General features: G+C 41.2%; 1 protein-coding gene and 1 long non-coding RNA gene across 6 annotated transcripts in view; one reads left to right on the forward strand and one right to left on the reverse strand.

The window, feature by feature from the left end:
- The window catches only part of LOC112847685 (uncharacterized), a 43694-nt gene extending 42653 nt beyond the window's left edge, over positions 1-1041 (forward strand). The window contains exon 4 of the long non-coding RNA XR_003221403.1: positions 1-1041. This is a non-coding gene — a long non-coding RNA (uncharacterized LOC112847685).
- On the reverse strand, positions 858-27647 carry mtr (5-methyltetrahydrofolate-homocysteine methyltransferase). 5 transcript variants are annotated; one of them, XM_003454059.5, is made up of 33 exons: positions 27108-27647; positions 26204-26415; positions 26003-26092; positions 25084-25153; positions 24900-24992; positions 24402-24508; positions 24136-24195; positions 23224-23318; positions 22780-22880; positions 22504-22565; positions 21599-21666; positions 21441-21520; positions 20952-21064; positions 20676-20816; positions 19766-19951; positions 19510-19689; positions 19122-19238; positions 18686-18826; positions 18530-18619; positions 15508-15660; positions 14229-14336; positions 13972-14072; positions 13007-13074; positions 10008-10128; positions 8479-8560; positions 6643-6741; positions 6354-6429; positions 5369-5524; positions 4447-4646; positions 4096-4296; positions 3294-3486; positions 2262-2374; positions 858-1938 (listed from the first exon to the last, which is right to left on the reverse strand). In XM_003454059.5, the coding sequence occupies exons 1-33, from the start codon at positions 27148-27150 to the stop codon at positions 1849-1851; spliced, it is 3810 nt and encodes a 1269-aa protein (XP_003454107.1). In that variant the 5' UTR covers positions 27151-27647; the 3' UTR covers positions 858-1848. The 5 variants fall into 5 exon arrangements, with proteins under 5 accessions (XP_003454107.1, XP_019217678.1, XP_013132276.1 ...); XM_019362133.2 differs by lacking the exon at positions 18530-18619 and having other exon boundaries at positions 27108-27642; XM_013276822.3 differs by lacking the exons at positions 22780-22880; positions 23224-23318; positions 24136-24195; ... (4 more) ...; positions 26204-26415; positions 27108-27647 and adding exons at positions 22687-22779; positions 22910-23113.
- Between the last annotated feature and the right edge of the window lie 277 nt (positions 27648-27924).

Here is a 27924-nt window from a genome sequence, read left to right on the forward strand (position 1 = left end):
GCTCTTGGACACTGCTGCCTAACCTCATCTGTCAGCCTACCCATCACTATTGCAACCAGAAGGAAGCTCAGAGCTGATCCCTGATGTATTCTTCACATTGACCTGCACCACACATCTCACTGTCCTTATACATCGCCTGTATCATCCTCAAATACTTCTCTATACCTCCTGACTTTCTCAGTTCCCCTCTTGGCAGCCTATCATATGCCTTCTCTAGAAGACAAAGACACAGTGTAACTCCTTTTGTTCTTCTCTGTATTTCCTCTCTCAACACTCAAAGAAAACACTGCATCTGTAGTATTCCTACAGCTCTTGACAAGGACCTGCTAAAGATTCCATCTGCAGTCATCCTTGGCATGCAGTCATTCTGGTCCCGACCAATCATCTCACCTCTCTTTATCCCAACTTTCATAACTTTTTCCCAGAGGTTTGTGTTATGGGCATTGTCCATGTCAAAGACACACATCAGACACCTTCTGTTTTCACAGATGGACTTTTTGCTTCTACAAAAAGGTGAATCTGAAAGTTAAACTCAGAAAAAAGACAGAGCCAACTTTAAGCTTGACTGTTTTATTTTGGTTTTACAGTATTTGTGAAGATGAATTATCAGAAATCCACAGCCACAGTATGTAAAATTAAAAGGGACTGAGAAAGTATCAAAGTTCCACAAAAACCTTAAACGGACACCGCAGCATTAAGATTTGTAAAGAGCACTTAACCAGCAAATCTTTCAACTGTTGAATCTCCTGATTTGACATTTGAAGATGACTGGACCCCGGGCAGTTTAAGATTAACACTGGCTGTCATCATAATGACACTGAAAAAATATCCAGAAACTTTTTTTTTAATGGTTTATGTCAGAAAATGTTCTTAATAACAACAACAACTGTGTCATTCCCGCAACTTTCATATTTCTCCTTTACTCTGTCAAATATCTATCACTGATCCATAAACTACATTTACTTTGATAAAATGTTAATAAAACAAACTACACAAAAATCACAATGTAAACAGTAGTGATCACCAACCCTTGTGTTGAAATATTAAAATAGTCTGACTGAAGCAACTAGCACCAAAATTATTTGACAGAAACAACATTATAACCTGACATAATCCGTCTTATTTGCCTAAATGTGCAGACAAAGAACAGTTGTGGACACACGAGCTTGAAATGTATTATGTATATGTGGCTTTTTAAAACTTGAACAACAGACTGTTACTAGTGCGTTATCTATTATGCCAGCACATTTCTGTTTCCATATAAAATACTGCTAAAGTTTTAGAAATAAAATGACCAACGTGAAATTAAAACTTGAATATATTCTGTGTTTATCTACAATCTTCTCTTTACAGAGTAAAATCAGTTGGTATTAACGAGCCCTCGTGAGTATCATTGGTTTGATTCGATCTCTCCTTCTGTGCTTCACTTCTTCTAAGTGATCTTTGTTTGAGGGCATATGTAAATGGTCTTCTCCAACAAGTATTAAACTTTAATTGCACATATTGAAATCAGCCATTGAATGTGCAGCAAGAGCACTGTAGTTTTAATTAAGCACTTTGCTTTTAAAAAATTGCAATAAAAAGAAAAAAAAACCCACTATGTCCATCTGTCCAGTACCCGACAGATGGATAAACTGTCAACAATTAGCATGAAATGTTTTCCTGTTTACAGGAAAACATCTTGTAGTGTTTATCGTAATAGAAAAGTCTGAGGCCCTGTGTCTTCGTACAGGTTGGTAAAGAATATCCTCTGGGGTGTCAGTGAGAGGGAGTGACGGCAGTTACAGTAACAACTCATGGGAGCCAAAGTGGAATGGTTGGACTGTAAACTTGATCCTCTGTTGCAGCTTATACTTCATTGTCATAACCCAGGATGGGAGCGAGCCATCTCTCCACCTCCTCCACATTCATCTCTTTCCTGCTGGCATAGTCCTCCACCTACAGATGAGATGCCCACAGAGGCCACAAGTTTAACTCTTGTTTGGGAAGACACCTGTAGCATATCAACTAAGTTTGGCTTGTGTATGAGCAGAAAAATTCAGGTAAAAATGGAGCGCATAGAAAGACCAGGACATGGACAAAACAGACAGCAGCACAGGAACTGGACATCTCTCTTTTTTCAGTTTTAAGACATTAAGAAATCATGATATTAGATTTAAAACAGACCAGTCTGTTAAATTAAACTATACTTCACACATTCTTTTTAGTAAACATGTTCAGCGGTGTACTGATGTACAGTGAGGTACATTATCAATGGATACCTGCTCCTTGGTGATCTTTCCAACAGCAAAGTATGAAGCCTGAGGGTTGGAGAAGTAAAGTCCAGACACAGAGGCGGCAGGTGTCATGGCCAGGGACTCCGTCAGACCAATGCCTACAAACACACAAATGCACAAGTAAACACAAAAAGGAAACAAACACCCACACAACTCTAGGTACACACGGAAAAAATATAATAAATAAAATGTCCATGAGACAGAAACAGCAGATCAGTGGGTTGCATAAAAAACTACACCTGGCAGTGTTTTGTTAATAGTGTGGTTAGCCTCTCAACTGACATTTACGGGACGGTTTTTAAGCCGTTACATACACTACATCTGAGGGGATCATTACCTGCTCAGCCTACCAGTGCTCTGTTCTGTTTGGCACCCTGTGCAGATGTAACACCCGATGTGTAATCTCAAGCATACAGGTAAGAGTATGTAAAAGCACTCTCACCTGTATGCTTTTTGCATGAGTGTGACTTTTCCTCTAAAAGGTGATTTGAAGCACATGAATGCACAATATCAACATATCGTCATCATGATAAATAGGTTTAGAGAGTCACCTGAATCCATGTCCTGGTTTAGTTCTAAAAACTGCAGCTCGAGTTTGGAGGGTGTGAAACTAAAACCATGATTGAGGATTATATGCAGTAATGTGATTTGATCAAATGTTCATGATAAAAATGTGAATACAGAAAGATATTTATGCATATCTGATTATTTTCATAGTATTTTAATTTTCTTTATAGTGTATGAACATTTGAACACAGGCAGAAAACTGGAAGATTTGAAATTTGTTTTAAATTTGTACTTAATAAAATGAATATCTAAGGTTTATCCAGATTGTTCAAAGGTTCTGGTTCATGCTGACATCACAGCATCATGCAGTTGCTGCAGAACTTGACTTGACCTTCACAAACCAGTAATTCAGATTATTTACTGCAATACTGTTCAGCATAACGTTTGTACTTAAGCAACAATGGATCCATTTCAGGGAGTCAGATATGATGTCGTCTTTGGTGTTCTCACCAGTTTTCTCCTGGATATTTGCCAGGCTCCACATGATAGTCTTCTCTGTGTGGTCGGGCTGGCTGGGGTAGCCAGCTGCCGGTCTGATTCCTTTGTATCGAACTCTGTGGAGATCCAAGGTATGCAGAGCCTCATCAGTGCTGTAGCCCCACAGCTCCTTGCGCACACGAGCATGGAGCTCTTCAGCAAATGCCTTCATGGTGGACAGAAGGACAAAGAAGAAATGAGTGAATGAAAAGAACACCTCTATAATGAGTGTTTATAACATGGACACACTGTTCCCATATTGTATCCAGCTGCCTGTGGATACTGGAGACATCAAAGGACTATATGCCCCAGAGGTGAACAGAACGCCAGCAAGCACAGATTAGAAAGTAGGGTGTCAGCTTGAAAAACATAATATACAGAAGTTCCCTTCCCTAAACAAAACTGTAGACTCTCATACTCCATTATTCATCAGACTTTAACAATCCCAACTGAGATGTCTGACTGATCAGAGCAGTATAATGTAGATGAGTGCTAGTAGTCAATGCAAAGACTGTGGCTGACAGCTAAAACAGAGTATCTCTAACAGGAAACCCTAGGATCCCATGCAGTTAGTGGCTGTGACTTAAAATAGCAAGCCAGCAAGCCATGAATTTGAAACAAAAGGATGGCTAACCAGGTGTTACTTGCAAGTAACCTTAGAGTTACCATGCCAACATTGATGCTTGTACTGTGGTATAACTAATTCCTAAGGAGGAAAAAAAGGTGTGATCTGCTGCATAAAGTATGGTTTTTAATATTTTTCAGGAAACAGTACCTCAGCTAGTCGATCGGCCAGAGCTTTGACCATGATGCTATTATAGTCATCACCCTGAGCTTGAAACTGCTGACTCAGCTCTTCAGCTCCAAACACACCCACAGCAAACAATCCAATGTAGTCTGCCACACCGCTGTCTACAGGGGCCACAAAGTCAGACACACACAGGTAGGGCTCGGAGGAGGAGCCATCCTTCTCCACCTGCAGCACAAATACACAACACTGTTGAAAGAACACTGACAGAAAGAAGGCGGGTATGTGTTTAAAAATTAATATATTACAATAATTAGTGTTATATAGGACAAGATGATAAAGATGTCTGTCGCAGCAGGGTAAATCAGAATCCCTCACCTGCTGCCGTAAGCCGTGGAACGTGGCGATGGGTTCTGTGTCCCCGTCCACCGCGACGTCATCTTTGTACACCCTGATGTCGTCACCGTTACTCTGGGCACGCCAGAATCCCACCAGGCCCCGCCCCTTCACTCTGCAGTCGTCAATCATCTGGTGGATCAGCTGCTGGGCATCATCAAAGAGTTTGCGAGCTTCTGAACCTGCAGTACCCAAAGATCACAGAGTTCAGTCACTTTCACTGATCCTCTGTTCATCCACTGTTTCATCTTCTTGAAGCTTCATACTTTTATTCTACTTTTCAAGACATGAGACCATTTCTGATGAAGCTTCTGTGACAGGTTTTTACTGGATTTCACACGGACATGACTTTCTGATACTGGTCATTTGCTGTAGACGTTTTTCTTTCCACTTGACGAGTTTCCTTACATTTTTGAGGAAGCACTGCACGTGCCCAGACATCCCAAGTTTTTAGTTAATAGTTCTTTGGAAATCGCCTTGTTGCTGTAAGAACACTATTTCATGCCTGTCAAGCTGTGTTATCTTTGCTATGTGTTTTTGCAAGAGGCTGCTGGTACCACAGCGCTTAAGGTACAAATCAGGTACAAGAACTGGGCCCAAAACGAGTGGAAAGGCAGCTGTTGTACAAAGAAAACCCCTGAAAGACCTTCAGAAAGCCTTAAGAACACTTGGAAGCAAATGTAATCAAATAACAGGGTGGTTCAAGACTTATTTATGGCTTAGCTTGTATGGTCTGATTCATTAATTAGTAAACTCAGACTTTTTTCCTCTCCTGTACTCCACTTATATCCATTTATAATTGAATTTCAACCATTTCCTACTGTACAGGTGCAGTATATATTTATATACTGTATATTATTATATTTATACACTGATTTCTAAATAACCCTGACTGAGCCTGTACCAACGGTCTTGTCATTGAAGATCTTCGGGTATCCCCTGTTGGGGTATTTTCCTCTCAGCTGCCACACATCAAAGAACGGCTTCCAGTCGATGAAGTCCAGCAGGCTGTTCAGATCGTACAAGTCAAACACACGGGTGCCCAGGAACTGAGGACAAACTGAAACACAGAGAAGTCTGTATGCATGCTCACATAATCACAGGTCTGTGTGTGCTTGTTTCAGCACCTGAAACCAAGAACAACTAGGGCTGCAACCATTTATCGAGTAATTCGAAGAATTAGATTAAGTTTTAAACGATGTAAATTTGAGCGTTTCACCCACATTTGCAACTAAAAACAATCTGCAATACAAACGTATTTAGGAGCAGTGCATGAATAAAGGGTCTGACCACATTAAGTCCACAGAGCCTCCAGTTTTAAGCAGAAACACTGATACCACACCAACGTTTAATGTGGAGCCAGAGTCTGTTTACACACCACGAAGAGCAAAGAGGCGGAGCCATTACCGAGGCGCCGAGTGAAAGAAAACGAGTTTCTAGTGTCCTGAACTGCAGCGCTCTTCCTGCGATTCTCATTAAACACTAGCAGATGTTCTTCATCAAAGCACCTGATCAACAAACTGTGAGGTGAAGAAAAGCAAACTCTGTAGCTGCTCCATCCACTGCTGTTTATTTTACACAGCATACAAATCTGCAGTAATCTGCAGCGCAGTTCAGAAAACGCTTTTATTAAAAAAACTGAAATAATTTCAGCCAATGAGCGGTTCATTCTGAAACACCTGCGTTTTTTCTCTTTTGAATATTTATTATTGCTCACCAACAAGACAAAAGTATTTCTTAATGATTAATCGATGGAATCATTTACAGATTATTCGATAGCTGCAGCCCTCAATGCAACATTTCAATCTTCATCAAATGCAAATATTTTAGCACCTTATTAAAATCTGACACATTAGGTAACAACTACTACTGGTCATTGCTTGACTTGCCTGGCTTGGGCAGAGAGTGCCAGTCTATCTTTAATGCCTTCTCTCTAGCCTGGGACAGAGACAGGTAACGGCGATCCTGAACACACAGGGAGACAGTTGATTATGTTACAAGTATAACTCACTGTGATCTACATTTATCCACATGTGCCACGAACAGTCAAGTATGTGATTTCATTAACAGCAGCTCTGCTGTACAATGGTAAAGGATGGAGAAACCACTGTGTCGTCACATTGCTGCCACAGGAAATGTTCCATGTTTGGTTTCTTTTTCTCTACTGGCTGCTTTTACCTTCAGGGAATCATAGTGCTCTTGTCTGATCTCCTCATACTCCTCTTTCAGCTCCTCAAAGTACTCTTCCTTTGCCGTTTCATCCAGCAACTGTGAACACTGAGACAGACCAGATAAAGAAGTGAAGTAAACACCACATTTTGTACTCCTTAAACCAGGGGTCAGCAACCTTTAACACCCAAAGAGCCATTTGGACCCAGTTTCCATGCAAAAGAAAACACTGGGAGCCGCAAATACTTTATGACATCTAAAATGAAGATAACACTGTATATATTGTTTTTTACCTTTGTGCTTTGTGTGAACAACTAAAGTAAGTAAGTAAAGTTTATTAAGCGCTTTTCACAGACAGGCAGTCACAAAGCGCTGTACACAAATATTAAAATAAACAATACAATCAATAGACATTATACACAATGTAAAAGATCAAATGTAAATAATGTAAAGAATATAAAATACGTAGATCAACAAAAGGCTTGTTTGAACAGAAAGAATCCACAGAGCAACTAAGGTGTGCTGCTTATAAAATCCATGAAGTGCTACAGAGAAAATTACATTTTATTTATGTAATCAACACATTTTGAACTCTTAAAGAAATATAACAAAAGCAAAGACACCCAGCTGAACTAAAATGATCCATGTAGCAAACAAAAACTGTTGTGAGCCGCCACCCTTATATCGCCTTTGGGCTGTTGGAGCCTTGACCTGACTTTTAAAAAGTAATTGGAAAAAAAAGCACTATGCTGCTAAAAAAAAATAGATATTTGCAAAATTCTGCCTAAATATGTATTTTACCTTGTTAATGCGTGCGGCGGGGCGTGGTCTGCAGTGCCGCTGCATGGGAGTCGGACGCACCTGAGCGGCACCCGCAATCGCGCCTCGCCGCCTTAAAGGCTGTGCTCTCTCTGCTGTTGTGTTGTCAGGCTGTGAGCTGCAAAGCTACAGCCGGCTGTATGCGTACAGCAACCGTGTGTGAAAAGTGGTCAATAAAGAGATGCTGAAAAGCGTGTTCATGCAAACATCGTCGGGTCTGCTGTGATGTGTTTACAATGAGACTTCTGGTCCCGAACCTCGGTGCACAGCGTCTGCAAATCGGGACTTTCATCTTTACGCAGGACTGTAAGCTGTCATCTGTGAGGCGTGAGCGGTGTTTGTTTTTAACATAGTTCACGGTGGAGAACAGCTGCCGACATAATGTGGATCCGAAGATCCATAATTGGCCTACCTGGGGTTGAAAGTCTCGATAAATGCACGGCGTTTCGGCGGGTACACCGGCTTCCCCGAGTGTGACGCTTATTTTGAGCGATGAAAAATAATAAAATATAATTGTACTTTTATATTTCAAAATCACAATAATCTTCCAATTTAGAACTACAAGTTAAAAAAAAGAACTAAACACAAATAAAATACACTTCAGATAAATACTTCTAATTTATTTGCCCAAACCACCCGGAGCCGCAGTATAAGGACTAAAGAGCCGCAGGTTGCCGACCCCTGCCTTAAACAATATGTAACCACACAAGCTGATTTTAGCCTGTGTGTTGGAAAAACAGATTTAGATCCTGTGTGGTTTAAAACTTAACCATACAGGATTCTTAAACAATTTCTTAATGAAGCATTTGGAATATTTTGCAATGCTTGATTGATGCAAAAAGTTGAACTTCTCGCCTCAAAGCAGTATTAGCTATTACATGGACCATTTTATTTTGATTTATTTGAGGCTAGTACTGTTATTTAAAGTCAAATGTGTATAGAAACGTTCACAATTTTAATGTTTTTTTGCCATCCACTGTTCTTGATCATGGAAAAGTTAGAGTCAAGGCAGGCAGATGTTCTTACCACCACCACACTCCTGGAAGCATCCAGAACATGGATAACGGGGCAGCTGTAGCGAGGGGCAATCTTCACTGCTGTGTGTACCCTACCAAACAAAAAGTACAGGTTTCTTTATTATTTGACTGCTGCGCTTCTGCTTACAGCCATTATCACGATTGTCTATTCAAACATTTGTGGTGAGCCTGATGCAGTTTGTCCTCTAGAAGATGGACTGCATCAACGAGTCAGTCCCAGTGGATACAACAAAAAAGCTTTTTTCTGCTGGACCAAAAACAAAAGAAGAATAAAAAACTGTTTTGGCCACTGTGGATAGTTTCCAATGCTGTGACAACTCTGAAATTACATTTGAACTAACTGATCTGGATACTTGAGATCAGAGCTTGGCTACTTTGGGAAATCCTACAGTGATTCCGTAAAGTATGCAACGTGCTTCACGTGTTCCACATTTTGTCATTTATTCCAAAGTAGATACATTTTTATTTTTACCTCCCCTTAGCTGACTGTGAGGGTCATTGTCCTGTTGGAGCCTTCACCCCAGTCCGAGGTCCAGAGCTCTCTGGAGCAGCTTATCATGAAGGATATATTGCTGCATTCACCTTCCTCTTGACACTGACTAGTCTCACAGTTCCTGCTGCCAAAAAGCATCCCCACAGCATAATGCTACCACCACCGTGCTTCACTGTAGGGATGGTACTGGCCAGGTGAAGAGCAGTGCCTGGTTTCCTCCAGACATGAAGCCAAAGAGCTCAACCGTTCTTTCATCAGTTCAGAGAACTTTGGTTCTCCTGGTTTCTTTGAGGTGCTGTTATGTACCTTTTACTGAGGAGTGGCTTCTGTTTGGCTACTCTACCATTCAAGGCTGATTGGTGGAATGCTGCAGAAATGGCTGCCCTTCTGGAAAGTTCTCTCTCCACAAAGTAATGCTGGAGTTTTTTCAGAGTGACCCCGACTGCTGAGATTGGTCAGGTCAGCTCTAAGTCCGCTGAGCTCTTCAATGCTGCAGAAATGTTTCTCCACCAGATCTGTACCTTGATACAATTCTGTCTTGGAGGTCTGCAGACAATTCCTTGGACTTCATGGCTTGGTTTGTGGTCTGACATGCACTGGCAACTATAATATCATTATGGGATATTGTCTACAGAATTTTGAAAATTAATTAATTTTTCTTCCTTTTTTGCCCCTAAATGAACGTCTGCATATTGTTCACGTGATCAAAATTAATTGAACACAAACGTAGACAAATCAGGCCGTAACAGGACAAACTGTGGAACAACTGAAGCCCTGTGAATACTTTCCGGGTGCATTTTGTCAGGCCTGCAATGCTTTTTCAAATCCTTCCTTCCGTTTTCATTGGGGACTCTAAATTCTCCCAGAGATAAAAAAATGTGAGCGACTGTTAGTGCATCTGCTACATGTAACCTTTGACTTGAACTATAAAATGTACTTTTATGCCAGATTTAAACCAAATCTGGCATAAAAGTACATTGTGTCTAGTTCAGAATTAGAGCTTTGTGATTGTAGGAATGCAATACTTTGATGTGGTGGCTCCTCCAATCAGCAGTGGTGTGGTCATTCCCAGTCTCTCCATCTCTTTGGCCACATAGATCATCTCATCCAGAGAAGGGGTGATAAGACCAGACAGACCAATGACATCTGAGGTACCAAAGCAAGTACACAAATGCTGTTACAAACTAATACGTCTTAATCCTGCAACAACAATTTGAGCTTCTGCTTAAAAGGGTCTTATTGAAAAACACATGCAAAAATGACAACGCATACAAGTGTCCAGGTTTAGGATCCAATCAACTAAGTAAATTCTTTAAATGTATATATTAATTTTCTTCAACTATTCATAGAACATGAAAATCTGTGAAAACCATCTAAACTGAACCTGGGGCCTGTTCTTCGTACCTCGCTTACTACATCCAAGATCAAATCATCGCGCTAACTTTGAGCTCGCTAATCCGGTTCTCCGAACACACCTGTTGTTGACGATTAGTATAGCTGGATGAAGTAATCTGAGATCACTGGGTGGCTTAAAAGGGGCTACGCATCGATAGTAGAAACATTGATCGGCAACCCTTTGATTGGTCGGCGAAGATGTCGAAGGAGCGCGCACAGTATTTCACGGCAGCAGACCAAGAACTCTTGATTGAGGGATATCAGGAGTTTCAGAGTTTAATTAAAACGCAGGGGAACACTGCAAAGGCTGCAAAAGCAAGGAGAGAGGGCTGGCAGAAAGTTGCTGACAAATTAAACTCGTAAGTGATCCATGATATTACATTATATCATGTGATATTATATTATTCCACATTATATTATATTACATCATATCCTCTTTCACATTAGAGCCACAACAGGACCCACTAGAACATGGGAACAAGTAAAAGTGAAATATAAGAATATTCCACAGAATGGTAATATTTATCACTTATATTGCTTTTAGTCTATGACAAGAGACCCTGGAATAATCTGTTTGTTTGTTTATAACAGCAACCAAGAAAAGGGCAGAGCAAATAAAGACAGGTGGTGGTCCTGCACCCCCTCGTCACACCCCTTTTTGTACTGTGACATTTATTGACATTGTGGGTTTTTTTGTGTGTAGTTTGACATAACACTCCATCACTTTTACCTGTTCCCATGCAAGGGGTGACTGAAGCATGCACAGTAAGTTGGGAGATATATATATATATCTATATATATGGAGGGGGAGAGAGAGAGAGAGAGAGAGAGAGAGAGAGAGAGAGAGAGAGAGAGAGAGAGAGAGAGAGAGAGAGAGAGAGAGAGAGAGAAAATAATACCCTCACAGGAGAATCGATATCTCTCTATGAGCACACCGTCGCGCTGAGCTAAAGGATCCTGTCTATCCCGCAATATCCGCTAAATTCTGAAAACTCTCCTTATCAATCTTGCACCTTCCTTGCTCGCGTACAAACGGACAGGACATGGCTGCGACAGACTTCCCAAATCCACCTTCGCTTTTATAGCCGTGGTCTGTCATCTTGATTGCACGTAGTAATTTACTATTACTACTCTAAAATATGAATTACATCTGACATGATCTACTACATGTAATAGAATGATTAATAGTACATTTCCCTTTTTTTCGGAAATGACCTGTATGTATCTGTATGAAATCAATAAAAGAATCAAATACATTATCTTTAGTTACACTGATAATATTTATTTATGGTAAAACAGTGGCGAAATATCGCTGTTGCTTTCGTATAAATGAAGCGGACATACCTGAGTGGCCGCGATCTAATCCTGTTTACATAAAGTAAACCTGCTCCCGAGCAGGTTTACGCTTACGGATCTGTTGCTATGACAGCAAGTCCCAGATGAGCTTCGGAGAACCGAACGATCCAAGATCACGCGAAATCGTCAACATTCAAATCCGGCTAACTTACTTAGCGAGGTACAAAGAACGGACCCCAGCTGCTAGAGAGAAAAGACAAAAGTCTAAATAACAACAAAAGACTCCATACACTGCTGTGCTCACACACTAATCTGTTAATGTTTGTAATGATGAGGATCTCCTCCAACCAGTTATTAGCTAACCTTTTATTGTTTACAGTCCTATCATGATTATAAGTTGTCCTGCTTTTTAATATGTTAGTACACAAAAACAACAAAATGTCCCATCATCATGTAAGATCACAGACTCGTCGGTGTGACTGCTCTATCATTAGGACAATAATCTGACAGATTACTAGAATCTATAGAATTACTATAAAAACAGAATTTAAACCTAGGCTTAGCTGACGTGAAAACTAAATGCAAGCAGATTACCTGTTTGAGGATTATTATTAATGCTTATAGAACAATTAAACTGCTTTGAGATTGCTTGCGGGACACATTCTCAGACTCTGTATTTCTTACTGATACTTACCTTGAAACACTCAGCTGGCTTTCAAATTTAGGAAACAACAGTTATATATCAGGCAAGTCAGTATAAAACCTGTCAAATTCTCCTTGACACATCATGATATACCCACGAGCAGCTCCACCACACGGGCTGAGTAACTTTAATTCTGCCTAAAAGGCAAAAACTAGGCTAAAGATATCTAGCTACTGCTTAAGTGCCAGGAATGTCCAGTAATGCAGCGGTCCCCAACCTTTTTTGCCACGGGCCGGTTTATGCCCGACAATGTTTTCACGGACCGGCCTTTAAGGTGTCGCGGATAAATCCAACAAAATAGAACTAGTACCGGTACCGAAAAAAAGAAGATTTATTCATAACACACGTGAAAAGACCCAGGAAAACCGAGTTAACGATAAAAACAATAACAAAATAACGCTGAAAACCGATAAAAACCATACATTTCACACCCGAGCCTCAACTCTCGCGGCCCGGTACCAAACGACTCACGGACCGGTACCGGTCCGAGGCCCAGGGGTTGGGGACCGCTGCAGTAATGAATGAAGGCCGCTTGGATGAACATTTTAACATTATGAAATAAACTTCTGTGAAATTAAATTTTCCATAACTTTTCTGTCAGTCTGAACTTTACAGTTTACCTAACCATACCTGCTTTCTGTGTAACGGCGGCTCTGAGGATCTGATCACATGGAACCATTACACCCAGGTCGATCACTCTGAATGAGAACAGCAGAAGCAGCAGGACAATCAGTTTGGTCTGTTTCAGCTGAATACAGAAAGTATGTGAATATAATGCATATGCAGTACTGACAATGGATGAAAGGATACAAATCTATGAAAGAACCTAGGACAGCTTAGTGCGGATGTTTTATCGTGATGTCTGTTGTTATGGATTAACCAGCTGGTCAGGGGTAGCAGTCATCCATTAGAATTTAACCCACCACCACCTTTACATGGTACTCCAGCATATAGAGTCCATGTCTTATTTTCTCTTTACGGGAACTATTTTATTTTCCTAATATTCTCTGAGAATTTATAAATGATTACACAACTGCAGAAATTCTTATTTAAGAGTGCAAAAACAAATTTTTACTTCAAACTTCTAATATTTTTGTCTTACTCTTAAGTTAACAATTCACAGTAAAGGATTTTTCATGTCACTCAGCATGCAAGTGCAACAGCACACACGCAGTGGACTACAGCTATTAAAGAGCAGTGAAATTTGGATGGTTTCCACTTCTCTCCCACAATGCAACACTAGTCCCTGTGGAGGATCAAAAGGCAATGTGAGGTGAACTAAATCACTTGAACTATTGAGTGCAGTGCTGACAGTACCACTGAGCTTAACATGCAGCCTCAGAGGACTGCAGTCTGTAAATAGAGGGATCACCCAGTTAGTGGAATATTAATGTTAATCCCCTTAAGGCTGAAAAATGACACTTTATTATAGTCTTGATCACATAATTTCAAATCCATTCCCCCGACCAATCGACTGATTAAAGCAAGTACAAGTTCAGTCAGCTGGACCCACTTAAGTGCTACAAGTACACAGATTATGATATAAATGTGTTTAGTGGGAAAAGGCAGGACGCTCAGCAGCAAACTACTTTTACCTGAAGTTGTTACAACCCAGCACTACGCCTACAATGTTTTTGCCAATATCGTGGACATCTCCCTTCACTGTAGCCAGCACTATGGTGCCTTGGTAGGGATCCTACAGACAAAGAGAAAACAATGAGAGGAGGCGGCCCACAGCAAACGTGACCACTCTGAGTGACATGGAGTCGATGTGGACTACACTTCTTATTCCTTCCAGCTTTTGAAAACATCTGTAGAAACTGCTTTGAAGTCTTCTACTAAATGCACTGACCGTCTCATCAGAGGACCCAGATGCAGCCATGATCTCCTGCCTCTCCTTCTCCATGAAAGGAATCAAATAACTAACCGCCTTTTTCATAACACGAGCCGACTTGATGACCTGCAGACACATGAGTGCTGACTCAGACATTTTTGCACATATAGGAAGAAACAGTCAAACGATTAATGCAGTGAAGGATAAAAACCTCCTGGGGAAAGATTCCTACAAAGGTTCACTAAGATAAACTGAAGACACAAGTAAGCTGCATTTACTATAACCGAGTTCCCAATCCTATTAAACACAGTATGGAAGCAACACACAAGGTCAATCATAAATGGAGAACGGGTGGAATCTGTCTCCACCTTCAGGTTTCTGGGCACCTACATCTCTGTCGACCTCACCTAGACCCACAACACCATTGCTGCACTTCCTCCGTGTCCTGAGGAAGAATAACTTGGACCAGAAGTTGTTGCTGCCCTCAGTGAAGAGCGTGCTCTCCTACTGCCTGAGTGTTTGGTAAGCAAGGGCCACAACTGGGAACAGGAAGGCTGCACAGAGTAATTAACACCGCCCAAAAAATCATTGGCTGCCCTCTGCAATCCTTGTAAGCCATCGCCAAATCCTTCTGTCTGAGGAAAACCAGGGTCATTACAGGTGACCCCTAGAAGCCCGCCCACCCGCTGCCCTCTGGATGGCACCTCAGGTCAGTCAGGACTCGCAAACAGCTTCTTCCTCTGGGCCATTTGGACGTTAACAAACACTAACCGCCCCCCCACTTCCCACCCCAGGCCACTCACATACGGACTCTCCACAGACCAAGTCCACTGCACTGCTTTCAAGCACTTTGCAACCTGTTCTTCTAATTCGTGCCTTTTCTTTTGTGTTCCCTCCTGGTGTTTTCATACGTTTCTCATTTGTTAGTTATTCCTGCTGTCTTACTATTCATATTTTATCCCTGCACAGTTCATGTGGAGCACCCACAATTTCATTGTACATACACAATGACAATAAAGGGCTATTCTATCCTATTCTATTCTAATTCAAAGAAAAAAAGGATTTGGTGATGAACTGAGTTTCTTTATTAGCCATAATAACTTATTTAGACAGCTTTATCTGATTTACTGAAATAAACTTGGGGATCTTTCAGGATATTTGACTAAAACTGGTCATTTTATTTGAGTCAAAGCTAAGCTAAAGTTGTTCCCCACACTGTGCCATAGAAACAGCGTTCACCGTGAAACTTTAACATAATGGACTGCCAGACCACATGCACTGAAAGTCATCATCGTACCTGTGGCAGGAACATCTTTCCAGCTCCAAACAAGTCTCCCACCGCCTTCATGCCGTTCATCAGGGGTCCCTCAATGATATGAAGGGGTCGAGTGTAGCGGTGAACCTGAGCCCGACACTCTTCAACATCCTCCACCACATATTTCTCTATTCCCTAACAGCATGAATACAAGACCGACCATTAATAACATCTGATGTTAGGAAAATTTTCAAAATATAAGAACCTGAAAATTTTATGGGTCAAAGTCAATATATACACATTTCATATATGAAATTTTGAATTCTGAGGCAATGTTTGAACATGAATACTTCACAAACTATTAAAGATAAAAGCCAGAAATTTTCACTCTCCTTTCTTACAGTAAGAATAAATTAGGATGTGATCATGAGAAAACAGATACATCTAAAAATATCTATGGCATTGGCCAATGAAAAATATGAAAAGCAATGATGTCATGGCCGTGCTCCAAAAAAGGCCGTGGGTGGCAAAGGGTGGGGGTTTTTTTCAGAACGCGCTTCTGACTTGATTCTTTGAAAAATTAATGGTGTTTATTTTGTGGTAAAATAAAAACCAAAAATCAACCCAATCATTTCTTACAACTTAGACGTAAATGAAAGTTAACTTAATCCAATTCCACAAGTTCATCAAGTGTCAAAAACATCATTTTAAAGCCTCGCGTCGTCCCACCTGACCACCAAAATAAAACCCAAGACATTTCCACACCTCACAGCGTGCTCTTAATCATTAAATTAATGGGAGGCTCCAAAAGTCACCAAACTTATCAAGACTTCTTCAGTCTCAGCCGACTGCTGGTTATAAAGAGTACATTTGGATAATGACTGAAACTAGCAGCACTGGAGTACAAATGGGCTGTGAGGTCAGATCTTGGATCATAATTATGCAACTTGTCACGACCATTGAAAAACAATTAACCATTCACCTCAAGAGGATCTGACAGAGACTGACAATGCTTCTAGATACTCTTCACAAGGTGTTTGAATTAGGGCAGGGTATCACCACAGATTTCTAGAATTGATTCGATTTGAATCAGGGAAACTTTGCCTCAGACAGTCAGAAAAATTAAAAATCTGATCATTTATCAGCACATATCCATATTTTTATATCTATGAAAAGAAAGCTGAGACTGTGAGACTTCATCAGAGGTGTGAGCATCACAGCAGATGCCTTTATGTCAAAGTAACTGAGGATAAAACACAGAAAAACATGAAGGAGGTTTTCCAGCCTGTTTTTTTTATAGCAGATAGCCGCTTTAAAATATTCTGCAGTAGTTAAAAAAAATGAAGTAAATCATGAATCAACATCTGAACATTACCTGATGCTGCTGAAGTGAAGCAGAGCAAAGTTACAGAGATTTGAATAGAGACACAGCTAAGAGTTTTGCAATTTGGCATCATTTATGTACAGCCGACAGAGCTGTACATAAGAGTAGACTGGTGGGTAATAAGCAAACGAATAATGCAGAAAACAGAGCAACTATGGATGAAAGTTTCAGCCCAGTTTTTCTTGCTAAACCAAAAAGACTATCATGAGAAAATTTTGTCACTGTTCAGTCACGAAAATACTTCTGAGCCCCTGAAACGAGACCCGGGAAGTGGCTACAGGAAGAAGGTGATAGAACAGGACAATGTTATTGACCGCACCTCATACCACAGGCTGTACACCCAGGGGAATCTACACCAAGTCTGCATGGTTTACCGAAGATACACAATCAGAGTCCACCTTTAAGACCGATTGTCTGCATGATCAACTCAGTCACCTATAACATCTCAGAGTTTCTGGCTTCAATCCTCCACCTGAACACCACATCCAGAACACTTTGGATTTTGTTGAGAAGGTGAGAGATGTCATGATGGAGGCAGATGAAACCATGGTCTCGTACGACGTTACATCTCTCTTCACTTGCATCCCAGTCACAGAAGCGTTGGAGGTAGTCCGTAAGAGGTTACAGGATGACCCCAACCTCAGCAACAGGACCACTCTCAGCACCAACCAAGTGTGTTTGCTCTTAACTGTGTCTTTATTGCACCTACTTCACATACAAGGGTCAGTTCTACAGGCAGAAACATGGGTGTGCCATGGGTTCCCCAGTTTCACCCATCGTGGCCAATTTGTACATGGAAGAAGTGGAAAAGAGGGCTTTGCTATCCTACCCTGGAACACCAGCGAGTCAGTGGTTCAGGTATGTGGATGACACCTGGGTGAAAATCAAATCTCATAGTTGATCAGTGGTCTTTGTTCAGTGGTTGTTGATCAATGCTCGTGACAATTTAAATATTAATGAACAATGAACTGACCTCACAGCTCACTGTTCACTCAGTGGTGCTAGTTTCAGTCATTGTGCAAATGTACCGTTTACCTGCAGTCAGCTGAGACTGAAGAAGTCATTTGGATGAGTGAGGAAACGTTTCTCCCACTGAAAACGTCCAGATGAATCAAGTTTTTGGGATTTCCTTACCGGGATGACTGAGCATGCATCAAGAGATATAAATGTACACGACCGATCAAACGTTTTAGAACACCCCAATTTTTCCAGTTATTTACTGCAACTCAAGTCATTCAAGTCAGATGAATAGTTTGAAATGGAACAAAGGTAAGTGGTGAACTGCCAGAGGTTAAAATGGTCACCCAAAACTGAAGAACAATGTACATTTCAGAATTAAACAAAAAGGCCTTTTTCAGGGACGACAACATGGGTTAACAGTTTAAAGCTGTTCTGCAGCAGTGGAGGTTGATAACAGGTCCCACAACTCAAGCACTTTGTTTTCCAATCTGTGACTTTCTCTGGTTTTGTTCACATTTCTCCTGTTTGTTATTTATTACCATTTATATTTTATTCCTGCACAGCTGGTGTGCAGCTCCATAATTTCGTTGTACATGTGCAATAACAATAAAGGACTATTCTCTTCTATCCAAGGCACACAGCTCTACCTGCTGAAACCACTGTGACACTTCTCTCACAACTAAAACCGTACTGTATAGCAGAAACATCAGATTACCCTACCTTAATCAGAGCGTACTCCAACCGCTCCTCTACACTTCCTTCCCTCCACTCATCTGTCCGAATGATCTGCTTCCCTCCTTTTGCGTTGCTCTGTTAACAAACATCTGTCAAGCAAAGCAACAACAGCTTGGTGCCGTGTGGCATGCGTGTCTGTACCTGTGCATAGGCCAGCAGTTTCTCCGTAGCATCGCCATCTCTGTTCCAGATGAGGTTCTCACACAGTATCAGCAGTTCCTTGTCGATGTCGTCATAAACAGGCAGGTTCCCTGCATTCACTATTCCCATATCCATACCGTTCTGTCACAGCACAGTGGATAGGAACATAAAGCTAACACAGACAAACTTCTTATTTCTAAGAACCAATTAAAGGCTTTTATGTAGCTCATTAAATTTGAAGGCAAATTTTCATAGAAAGATCATTTGTTGTTACAGGGTTCCAACAAGTACACTGCAAGTCTTTGTAAGAGCGTTCTGAATTTCCACAGGCAATTTCACGCTTTTTCTTTCTTTAAATGTTTACGCTCACTCCATCTAATAATAAGAAAACACAAAAATGAAGGCCCGCACTACAACCAGTCATCTTCATGTTTACCTTGATAGCATGGTACAGAAACACCCCGTGCATAGCTTCTCTGATCACCTCCATTCCTCGGAAAGAGAAGGACAGGTTGGACAGACCTCCACTCACCCTGGCTCTTGGCAATGTTTCCTAAACATCAACACCGATGCAAAAAACACATCATGGTTACACCAACCAGAATCAAAGGTTTGTGTTGTGATTAATGTGGATCTAAAGAACTGATGGAGAATTAAATAAAGCTTCAAATAACTGATTAGACTAGTTTAAGCACAGTTTCTGAAATCTACTAAATAAATATTGCACCCTAAGTTAGTTAGAAACACCAAATTATAGGAAGATGAGGTTTGTAAGTAATGTGGCTACTAAAGCACAGATGGAAATCTTTGTGTTGAGTCTCTACCTTAATAATTTTAGTGGCTGTGATGAAGCTGATTGCATACTGGTTGTGTTCCTCCATGCCTGTACCAATGGTCAGGATGTTGGGGTCAAATATGATGTTGTTTGGGTTGAATCCCACTTTGTTGACCAACAGCTGGTATGCACGAGTGCAAATCTCCACTTTGCGCTCCGTATCTGTGGCCTGCAGAGGACAGCATGCTTATCAGCAAGTTCATGTGTGTCTGTCTGTGTCCACATAAGCGAAGGCATGTGCAAACCTGTCCCTCCTCATCAAAAGCCATGACCACCACAGCAGCTCCATAACGCTTCACAGTGGCAGCTCTGAGCAGAAACTCCTGCTCTCCCTCCTTCAGACTGATGCTGTTCACTATGCATTTCCCCTGGCAGCATTTCAGCCCAGCCTCAATGACTGAGAAGTTAGAGGAGTCGATACACAGAGGAACCTGAGGAAGGGAAGAACAGCTGAAGGAGTACAAGATGCTTGGTTTTAACTGAATTCATTCTTTAGCTGTTACCTGGTAAGAAACAAAAACAGCCTGCAGTGCGTACATCATCATGTCCGCTGATGCACTGATCAGACCCAGAACCCTGAATCGGGTATCGCTGACAACAGACAGTCGTCTTTAAAGCCTTTACTACACTATTCAATAGCAGCTTTGCATTTGCTGTTAGCTGCCTCCATGCTCTTCTACTAACAGCAAAGTGTCAGCGATACAGTCAACAGTATTTTATACCTGCACTACAGTACAGCTTTACTCGTATGTTTAGAAACTGTTGAACACAAAGACATCTCATTATCACTCAGTTTATCTCGGTCCTGACAGATTAGGAAAAACATGAAGCGTAATAGAGAACTGAAGCATATTGTTGTTTCAGTTAACATAAAGACACTGATTGAAAGCAGCTATGTGAAAACCTTGCTCTCATTCGTCAGTCTGCTCAGAGCCAAAGCTGAAGCTTGCTGATATTTAACAGGTAACATGTTCGCCATCTTTGCAAGGGGCAGGGGAGTGTTTCATAGCCTCATCTGAGGCTCTGCCGCCGTTCAGACTGTACTTCTATTTCTGTAATATAACTCTACAATGTTTTTACAAGTTCAGTGCTGTACTCATATATACATTTAAACATGTCAAAAACAGATGAATGTTTTGCCTTTGAATGTCCTACCCGTGCAATATCTGGCTCAGAAGCAATGAAGCTACAGAATCGAGCCATGGCTTTTGGTCCGTCCAGCATCCCTTCATCCATGTTTATATCCAGGACCTGAGCTCCCATCTCCACCTGGGCCTTAGCGATGCTCAGAGCCTCCTTGACATTACACAGAAAACCCAGTTAAGAATTAAAAACCTAACAATCATAATCATAATCTAACTTCTGAAAGTGAACAACATTAATATTAAAAACAATACAAATAAATTCAGGTAATATTTTTAAATTAACTACCTCATAGTTTCCAGCCATGATCAGCTTAGCAAATTTGCGTGACCCAGCCACATTGCAGCGCTCACCGACGTTTACAAAGTTGGTGTGTGGGCCAACGGTGAACGGTTCCAAACCTGGAAACAAAAGGATACGTTGTGTCCTGCATAAAGTTAAATCAACAAGCAGTTCTTGAGCAGAGCAAGGAGGTTAGAACAACCGTTTCTGTTCTGTCAAAGGTTCTGCATGTTTATACTAAATGTTAGGATTTTTTTGAAGTTTGAAACTTTGTCTCCTGCTAAAAGAAGCAAGGAGACGTAAATAAAAGCAGAACAGCGTTCAGATTTTCAGCTTTTGCTTTGATCAAAGCTCCTGAATTTATAAACTGACTGACAATATCAGTTTAGAATTTTAACAAGTTTAAAAGTCTGACTGGCAAACACTTTGGAGACCGTTTCTACCCAGTGTGTGTCGTTCTACAGGTTTACAAATGGTAACGAGAGGTTTTACTACCAGAGAGCAGCAAGTAGTCTTGATAAATATCAGCAGCAGGAGCTCTCGGCACACAGTGTCTGACTGCTTCAGATATGGCTCTGTATGGGAGGAGGGAAACAGAAGAGCTGGAGTGTTATATTTAAGGCAGACGTTTATTACGAAAACATGATACTGACCTTATGTGTGATGGAGTAGTTCCACAGCAGCCTCCCACAATATTCACAAGTCCATCCATAGCAAACTCCTGCAGACATGAGACAGTCTTATGACTGATTTATGCTTCAGTGGAAAATCTTCATCGTAACTTACGTCATAACCGGAAACCCATTTTAACCCAACGCCATAACCTTCATTCATTGATCGCTGCGCTGACCCAATGTGTAGTTACATGTTATGTGGAAGGTTACAGCACAGGGTTAAAACGGCTTTCTGGTTACGACATAGATTTTCCACAGAAACAAAGTCAGCACAACTTCTAAGCAACCCCAGACGTTTCTTTTTTTTTAAATATTGTTTTCAGTCACACTAGATGGCAGCTGGCAGGCCTTCAGCTTGAATAAGCTGACAGTAGCACCTGCATGGAAGCTGAGAAATGTAGTGCTGTCAATGAGGTCAGCTACAGGTGATCAACCTGGGATTCTGTACTTGTCCAGTAATACTTTGGCTTATGGAAGGGCCAAAGTTAAAAAATATATGAATATTTTAACATCAAGACATCAGGAGTTTCTCTTGTGAGAGTGTCCTAGGTTGACGTAGGGAACGTTAACCAAGCATCTTTTTCCAATGGTGGGAGAAGTCAGAGCTCCAAGAGGAAACCTGTGCGAGTACAGACAGAAGATATCTAACAAACTCCAAACTCCACACAGACCGACCCATCTGGGTTGGAGCTCGGGACCCTCTAGCTCTGCGTCATCATTCTGCTCAGACAGAGTAAAGCTAATCACTCTGACTCAGTCTAAGGGGACAAGTGCACCCTTCACTGCAGGGGTCTAGGTTTTCCTTTACCCTTCCTGTACTGCTTTACACCTAAATGTCACTCAGGAAAAAACAAACAAACAAAAAAAAAAAATCACAATCAAACCTTTAAATTGGAGGCTGTTACTTGTGGAGTTTCATCGTATCCTCCAAATGTGTTGGGAAGGCCTAACAGAAAAAGATAACATGTAGATATGATGACATCACATCTTCCTGGAGGGTCTGAAAGATGTTGCAACAGGAACTGCCTGGACTAATGTACATAGACTGATAAACCTGCTATACAAACCTGAGGTGTGTCATCAAAATCATCATGGCTTCAGCATGTTGAGATGTTGTGTGGTTTGTGTGTCCTTTGCTGTTTACACAGAGTGTGTCTTACCTGCATTGGGATAACAGATAATGAAAGCTGTGGTGCTTTTCCCTATGGCCTCAATGAACGGTCTCATCTCTTTTGCCCCCAAAGCACAGTTCAGACCAATACTGCACAAAGAAAGGAGGAAGGGTCTTACTGGGAAGCCATTTGTATCACATCACTGGTTTGTTCTACATCAGGGGTGCCCAATCCCAGTCCTCGGGAGCCACTGCCCTGCAGCTTTTAGATGCGTCCTTGTTCCAGCACACCTGAATCAAATGAATGGCTCGTTATCAGGCCTTTGCCAGACTTGATGGCATGCCGAATTGGTAATCCAACTATTTGATTCAGCTGTGTTGGAGTAGGGATGCATCTAAAAGCTGCAGGACAGTAGCTCTCGAGGACTGGGATTGGGCACCCCTGTTCTACATTTAGAAGAGCAGCTGTTTGGTTTGAAGTACAGTAACTCACCAGAGCGGTTCAGCATGCGATACACTCACTACAAAGGCTTCTCCGGTCTGACCAGACAGAGTCCGTCCACTGCGGTCCACAATGGTCCCTGAGATCTGTATGATGAGTGGGAAAAGATTACAACAACAGCGTTTTAATAACAACTTATTAAGGCTGAACTGATTTTAGAATCACTCAATACTTTTCAGCCAGTTCTAAAAACATCTTTGTTAAGCTTTAAATTAAAGGATTTTTTTAAATACAAAACAGAGAAAGTTCTTTATGCTGCATTTATTAGGTTTTGTTATAATCCTTCTTATATTTAAGTTTTTAAGAAAAGTCTGGGGAATATCAGCCTTTGTTTGGACACATGTGGAGTAAATGCTGCCTGTAGTGATATGTGGGCAGGTGCTAAGGCCTGTTGGAAAGGTTAAAGTCTGTCAACAAACAGCATGAAGTGTCCTACAATCTCCTGGCTGCACTGACACACAGTGTACCCACCACCACTGACACCAGCAGATCACATGACACCCCAAATCATCAGCCTGTGGAAACGTCACACCGGAGACATTGTAGCACATAATAATGATACTTTTTGGTTAAAAGTGTGTCTACAGGATATTAAACTTTGGTTTATTTTTAAATAACTGATCCAAAACACTGGACTTCCTCAGTATTCTCATTTTTGAGATGCACCATGAATTAGTACCAAACTGCATTACTTTCTATAAAATATTCTGGTGTTTACATTTAGAGAAACACTCAATTTTAGGAACTTATGAGCAAGGTTTCTAGGATGTGAGATTGAGACTAGAATACTCTGAAAATAAAGCCTTAACGATGTGTGCTTGTCCCCATTTCGATCGATTCTAACTGAGGTAAACAGTTTTTAAAAGTCATGCAGGGTGGAGATGAATAAAGAACCAGACTTACAAAGATTGGCTTTCGATCGTAGCTCTTTTCAAATAACAGGTCGATTGCAAACAAGGCAGCCTGCAGATACAATGATCAAGTAGAAAGAGTGTAAAAAAAGACTTGCATACAGTGCAAAGTTCAAAAGTACACTCTACTAGTGGAATAAGTTGAAATTCTAGTAGTAATGGTAGTAGTTCATCTGTAATGAAGTACTCATCAGTGCGTTACTCAGTGTTAATCCTTTAACCTTAACATTATCACTATTTAAACAGGATGAGGGGCACCTTTGCATTGGCAGTGTCAAAGATGGTTTCCACTAGAAGGATGTCCACTCCCCCGTCTAATAACCCTCGTACCTGCTCTGAGTAGGCTTCTACTAGCTCATCGAATGCTGCAGAAAACACACACACACACACGCACATTTTATTAGTTGCAGTTACATACTGTATGGTGCTCATTTGCACAATGACATCATTCGATTTGAGTGTACAGCCCAGAGTTACTTCCTGAATCAAACATATAATGAATTGAGATAGGAAGACAGAAAAAAGCATCAAACACCAGAGCTGGAATTCCTTATATTCCTCTTCCTGATCCTGCTAATATTTCTGTGATTATTAATTGTAATGTAATCCAAGGGTCACAATATTATGCAAATAGTCACAACATTAATTGCAGTTCCTCAGCCAATCACTCATCTCTTCACATATGCAGCAACAAAACATCTCACTTATCTAACATTTACATCGACAGAAGCCAAAGCACAAAGTTAGCAGTCTTACTGATGTTCCTGAAATCTGGTCTCTCCACACATGGTGAAACAGACAAGGTCTTATTGGTGGGACCCACTGCCCCAGCCACGTAGCGTTTATCACCTGATAACAAACACAAAGGTGCTGATCAACTCTCTGTCACTCCAGGATTGTACAAACACCGGTGACAGTAATATGTGGCTGTACTGCTGACCGCATTGTTTGGTGACGTCGTCCGCTGCCCTCCTCGCCAGCTGTGCTGATGCTTTGTTGAGACGATAAGCCTACACAACACACACAGGTTTACACTTTAGAGCAAACAGTCATTACTTAATATACTGAAATGATTATGTCTCATGTTTTCAGTGGAAAAGGTCAGTGTGGTAATATACTTAAATTTTTTTCTTTGTTACAGCACATAAAATTAAGCTGAACAGTAAATAAATCAATATAATAAAAGAAGTACTGAAGACACAGATATTTTACTGAGGTAAAACCTGAAATTCACAGGTGGCCTTGAAAAACGACTTCCTTCCATAAAAGGATAAATGACTTGGTCATAAATTCTAGTGGTTTACACCTAGCAGATTAAAAAAACAATAACAAAGTGACCTAGATGTTTTACCCCTGCATTCTTTCTAATGGCAAAAAAAAGGAGAAGGGACAGAGACCATTATTCTGGTTTAAGACTCTTTTCCAGTAGCACCTACTTGGCTCGACTCCACTCGTTTTTCAGGGTTTTCCATTAGGTAGCATGGTTCCATGCAAGCAGAGTTAAGCTGAAAATGTGACGTCAACAGACTACCTGCCACCGACTTGTCAGGGAGAGACATCACTGAGTCATGAGAGGGACTCCTTCTTTGGCTTGATTCTTTTACAAAAGCCACAGAGCGGTCAGACGGTCACCTGGATGTCCTCCATTGTTGTGTTGTGTTTGTGTTTCATACAAAGGACATCATGGGAATTTTTGGGCCACCGTGTTATAAACTAGCCCACCCACAGAGGTGATAGTCAATTGTAATGGAAAACAACTGAAACAGAATACAATACAGTCAAGCCAACCCCTCTGTGTCCCTGACCTACATCCAGAATCACATATCAGCATGAGCTGTGGTCAAGTAGGGACATCATACCATGTGTTCAAGTCCGTAGTCTGCCTGTGCGATGGACGTGCTGCTGAACGTGTTGGTCTCTATGATATCAGCACCAGCCAGCAGGTACTCCTTTAAGCAGCCAAAATGAGGAAAGCAAAGCTTGCACATAAATACAATTACATATCTGCACACTGCAGGCGAAGTGCAAAGATTCCCATTTCGATGACTGGATTAACCAACCTTGTGTATTTTGTAAATGATGTCTGGCTGTGTGATGCTGAGAATGTCATTGTTGCCTTTCAGTGGCAGTGTATGTGTTTTGAACTCCTCCCCCCTGAAATCTTCTTCTTCAAGCTTTTGCTGTTGGATCATAGTTCCCATTCCACCATCCAAGACCATGATCCTTTGCTGCAGCACTGCTCTCAACTCTGACTCCAGTGGGCAGCTGCATCCTGAGCAGAAAATGGGATGAGTAATTAATACATGCAGTTATAGAATGACAAACTACACATTACACATAACAGGAGAAAGTAAGAAAAAAACCTCAGAAACTTTGTCAAAGTGATCCTGCAGGTCATAAATGTGAGACGGCTGGATTTTTATTCAGCATAACTTAAACATTCTTTGGATTTTATTTGTTGTTTTTTGTTTGTTTGTTTTCACATATGCAGTATCACTACATGGTATATATACAAACACAGCAAGTGTACTTTTTGAAAATTCGGACCATCACAAACTTTATTTCCTGCTGTCTGATTTATTTATTTTTTACATCAGTTTATGATTGAAACGCTTTTCTTTATATAAAATAAAAAGGAAAAAAAAACAGGCACGAGGCATTCTGTAATTATTCATGACTTCTCTTCTTTAATGTCGTCACGGCAGAGTAAACACGCACTGACATGACTTGGATTTGGTTTTATACATATTTTAAAATGTACATTATGGGGACATGTGAGCAACGTGCTTCACATCTGATTGTACAGTAGTAGGAGTACACGCTCTAACGCACACATGTGTGATACGAATGGAAAGTAATACTTGCTGAACACGTGTTTTAGTAAGTGGTTCCCTGTACAGTAGCAGCAGCACCAAGTTTAGCAAACAGATACCTGTTACCGCTGCCAACACTCCGTATATTTACCAGCTTCTGATGAGTACGGCTGCAAGACGTTAGTGGGAGCCATCTTGTAAATAACCGCTGTTGAAAACAGCCTCACAGTCCGTCTGAGGAGCACAATGATCTTTTCCGAACTATTCGAACTTATCCAGCCGACTCGCTCCTATTTTGTCGAAGCTTCTTCAGTGATTCGAGGGTCGCCGGCAGCACTTCCGGTCTCTTTATTTCAAAATAAAGGTTTCACCTCAAAAGGGGAAAGTAGCGTTTGGACACTGCTCAGAGCCAAGAGTTAGAAAACTTTCCCTGTTACAGTGTTCTAGGCTGACTCATTCCACGGACAGATATGAGATCAGTCCACCCTATCTGGCGACTTGCCCACCCAATAAAAAGTTATGCAACATGAAAATGACTTCTGTTCAGCCAATGCAAAAAGCAACACCAAAAGCAGCAGTAACCCCGTTTACATCTTATTGGGTGCGCCGCCCACAGCCCGCCTCTAAGTCCCGCGCTGCAAAATACAAAGTGTTCAAAGGAACAAATACGCAGAGTCAGCTGAAACACAGCCACACGTGTCGGCGCTATGAACGGGACTAGGGCTCTAGCCCCGCCCACTATTACTACTGATGTGGCTCACAGCAGGGGTCTCTCAAACTCCAGTCCTCGATGGCCGGTGTCCTGAAACTTTTCCAAGTCCCTGTTGCAACACAGCTGAATACAATTAGTAGGTCATTAGCAAGACTCTAGAACTTGACTGCATGCTGAGGTGGCAGTTCAGTACATTTACTTAAACTTAGTTGAGTAGGGTTAGGGGTTGCCACTCCAGCATGCAGTCAAGTTCTGT

Source organism: Oreochromis niloticus, linkage group LG8 (assembly GCF_001858045.2).
Source record: "Oreochromis niloticus isolate F11D_XX linkage group LG8, O_niloticus_UMD_NMBU, whole genome shotgun sequence".
Taxonomy (NCBI): domain Eukaryota; kingdom Metazoa; phylum Chordata; class Actinopteri; order Cichliformes; family Cichlidae; genus Oreochromis; species Oreochromis niloticus.

Excerpts from the sequence above, each read along its gene's own strand:
- mtr (XM_003454059.5), bottom strand. The coding sequence starts at position 27,150 with ATGGCTCCCACTAACGTCTTGCAGCCGTACTCATCAGAAGCTG. Across the intron at positions 3,487-4,095 it reads TGGCCGATCGACTAGCTGAG|GCATTTGCTGAAGAGCTCCA; the intron begins GTACTGTTTCCT and ends TCCACCATGAAG. Across the intron at positions 1,939-2,261 it reads GAAAGATCACCAAGGAGCAG|GTGGAGGACTATGCCAGCAG; the intron begins GTATCCATTGAT and ends TCTCATCTGTAG.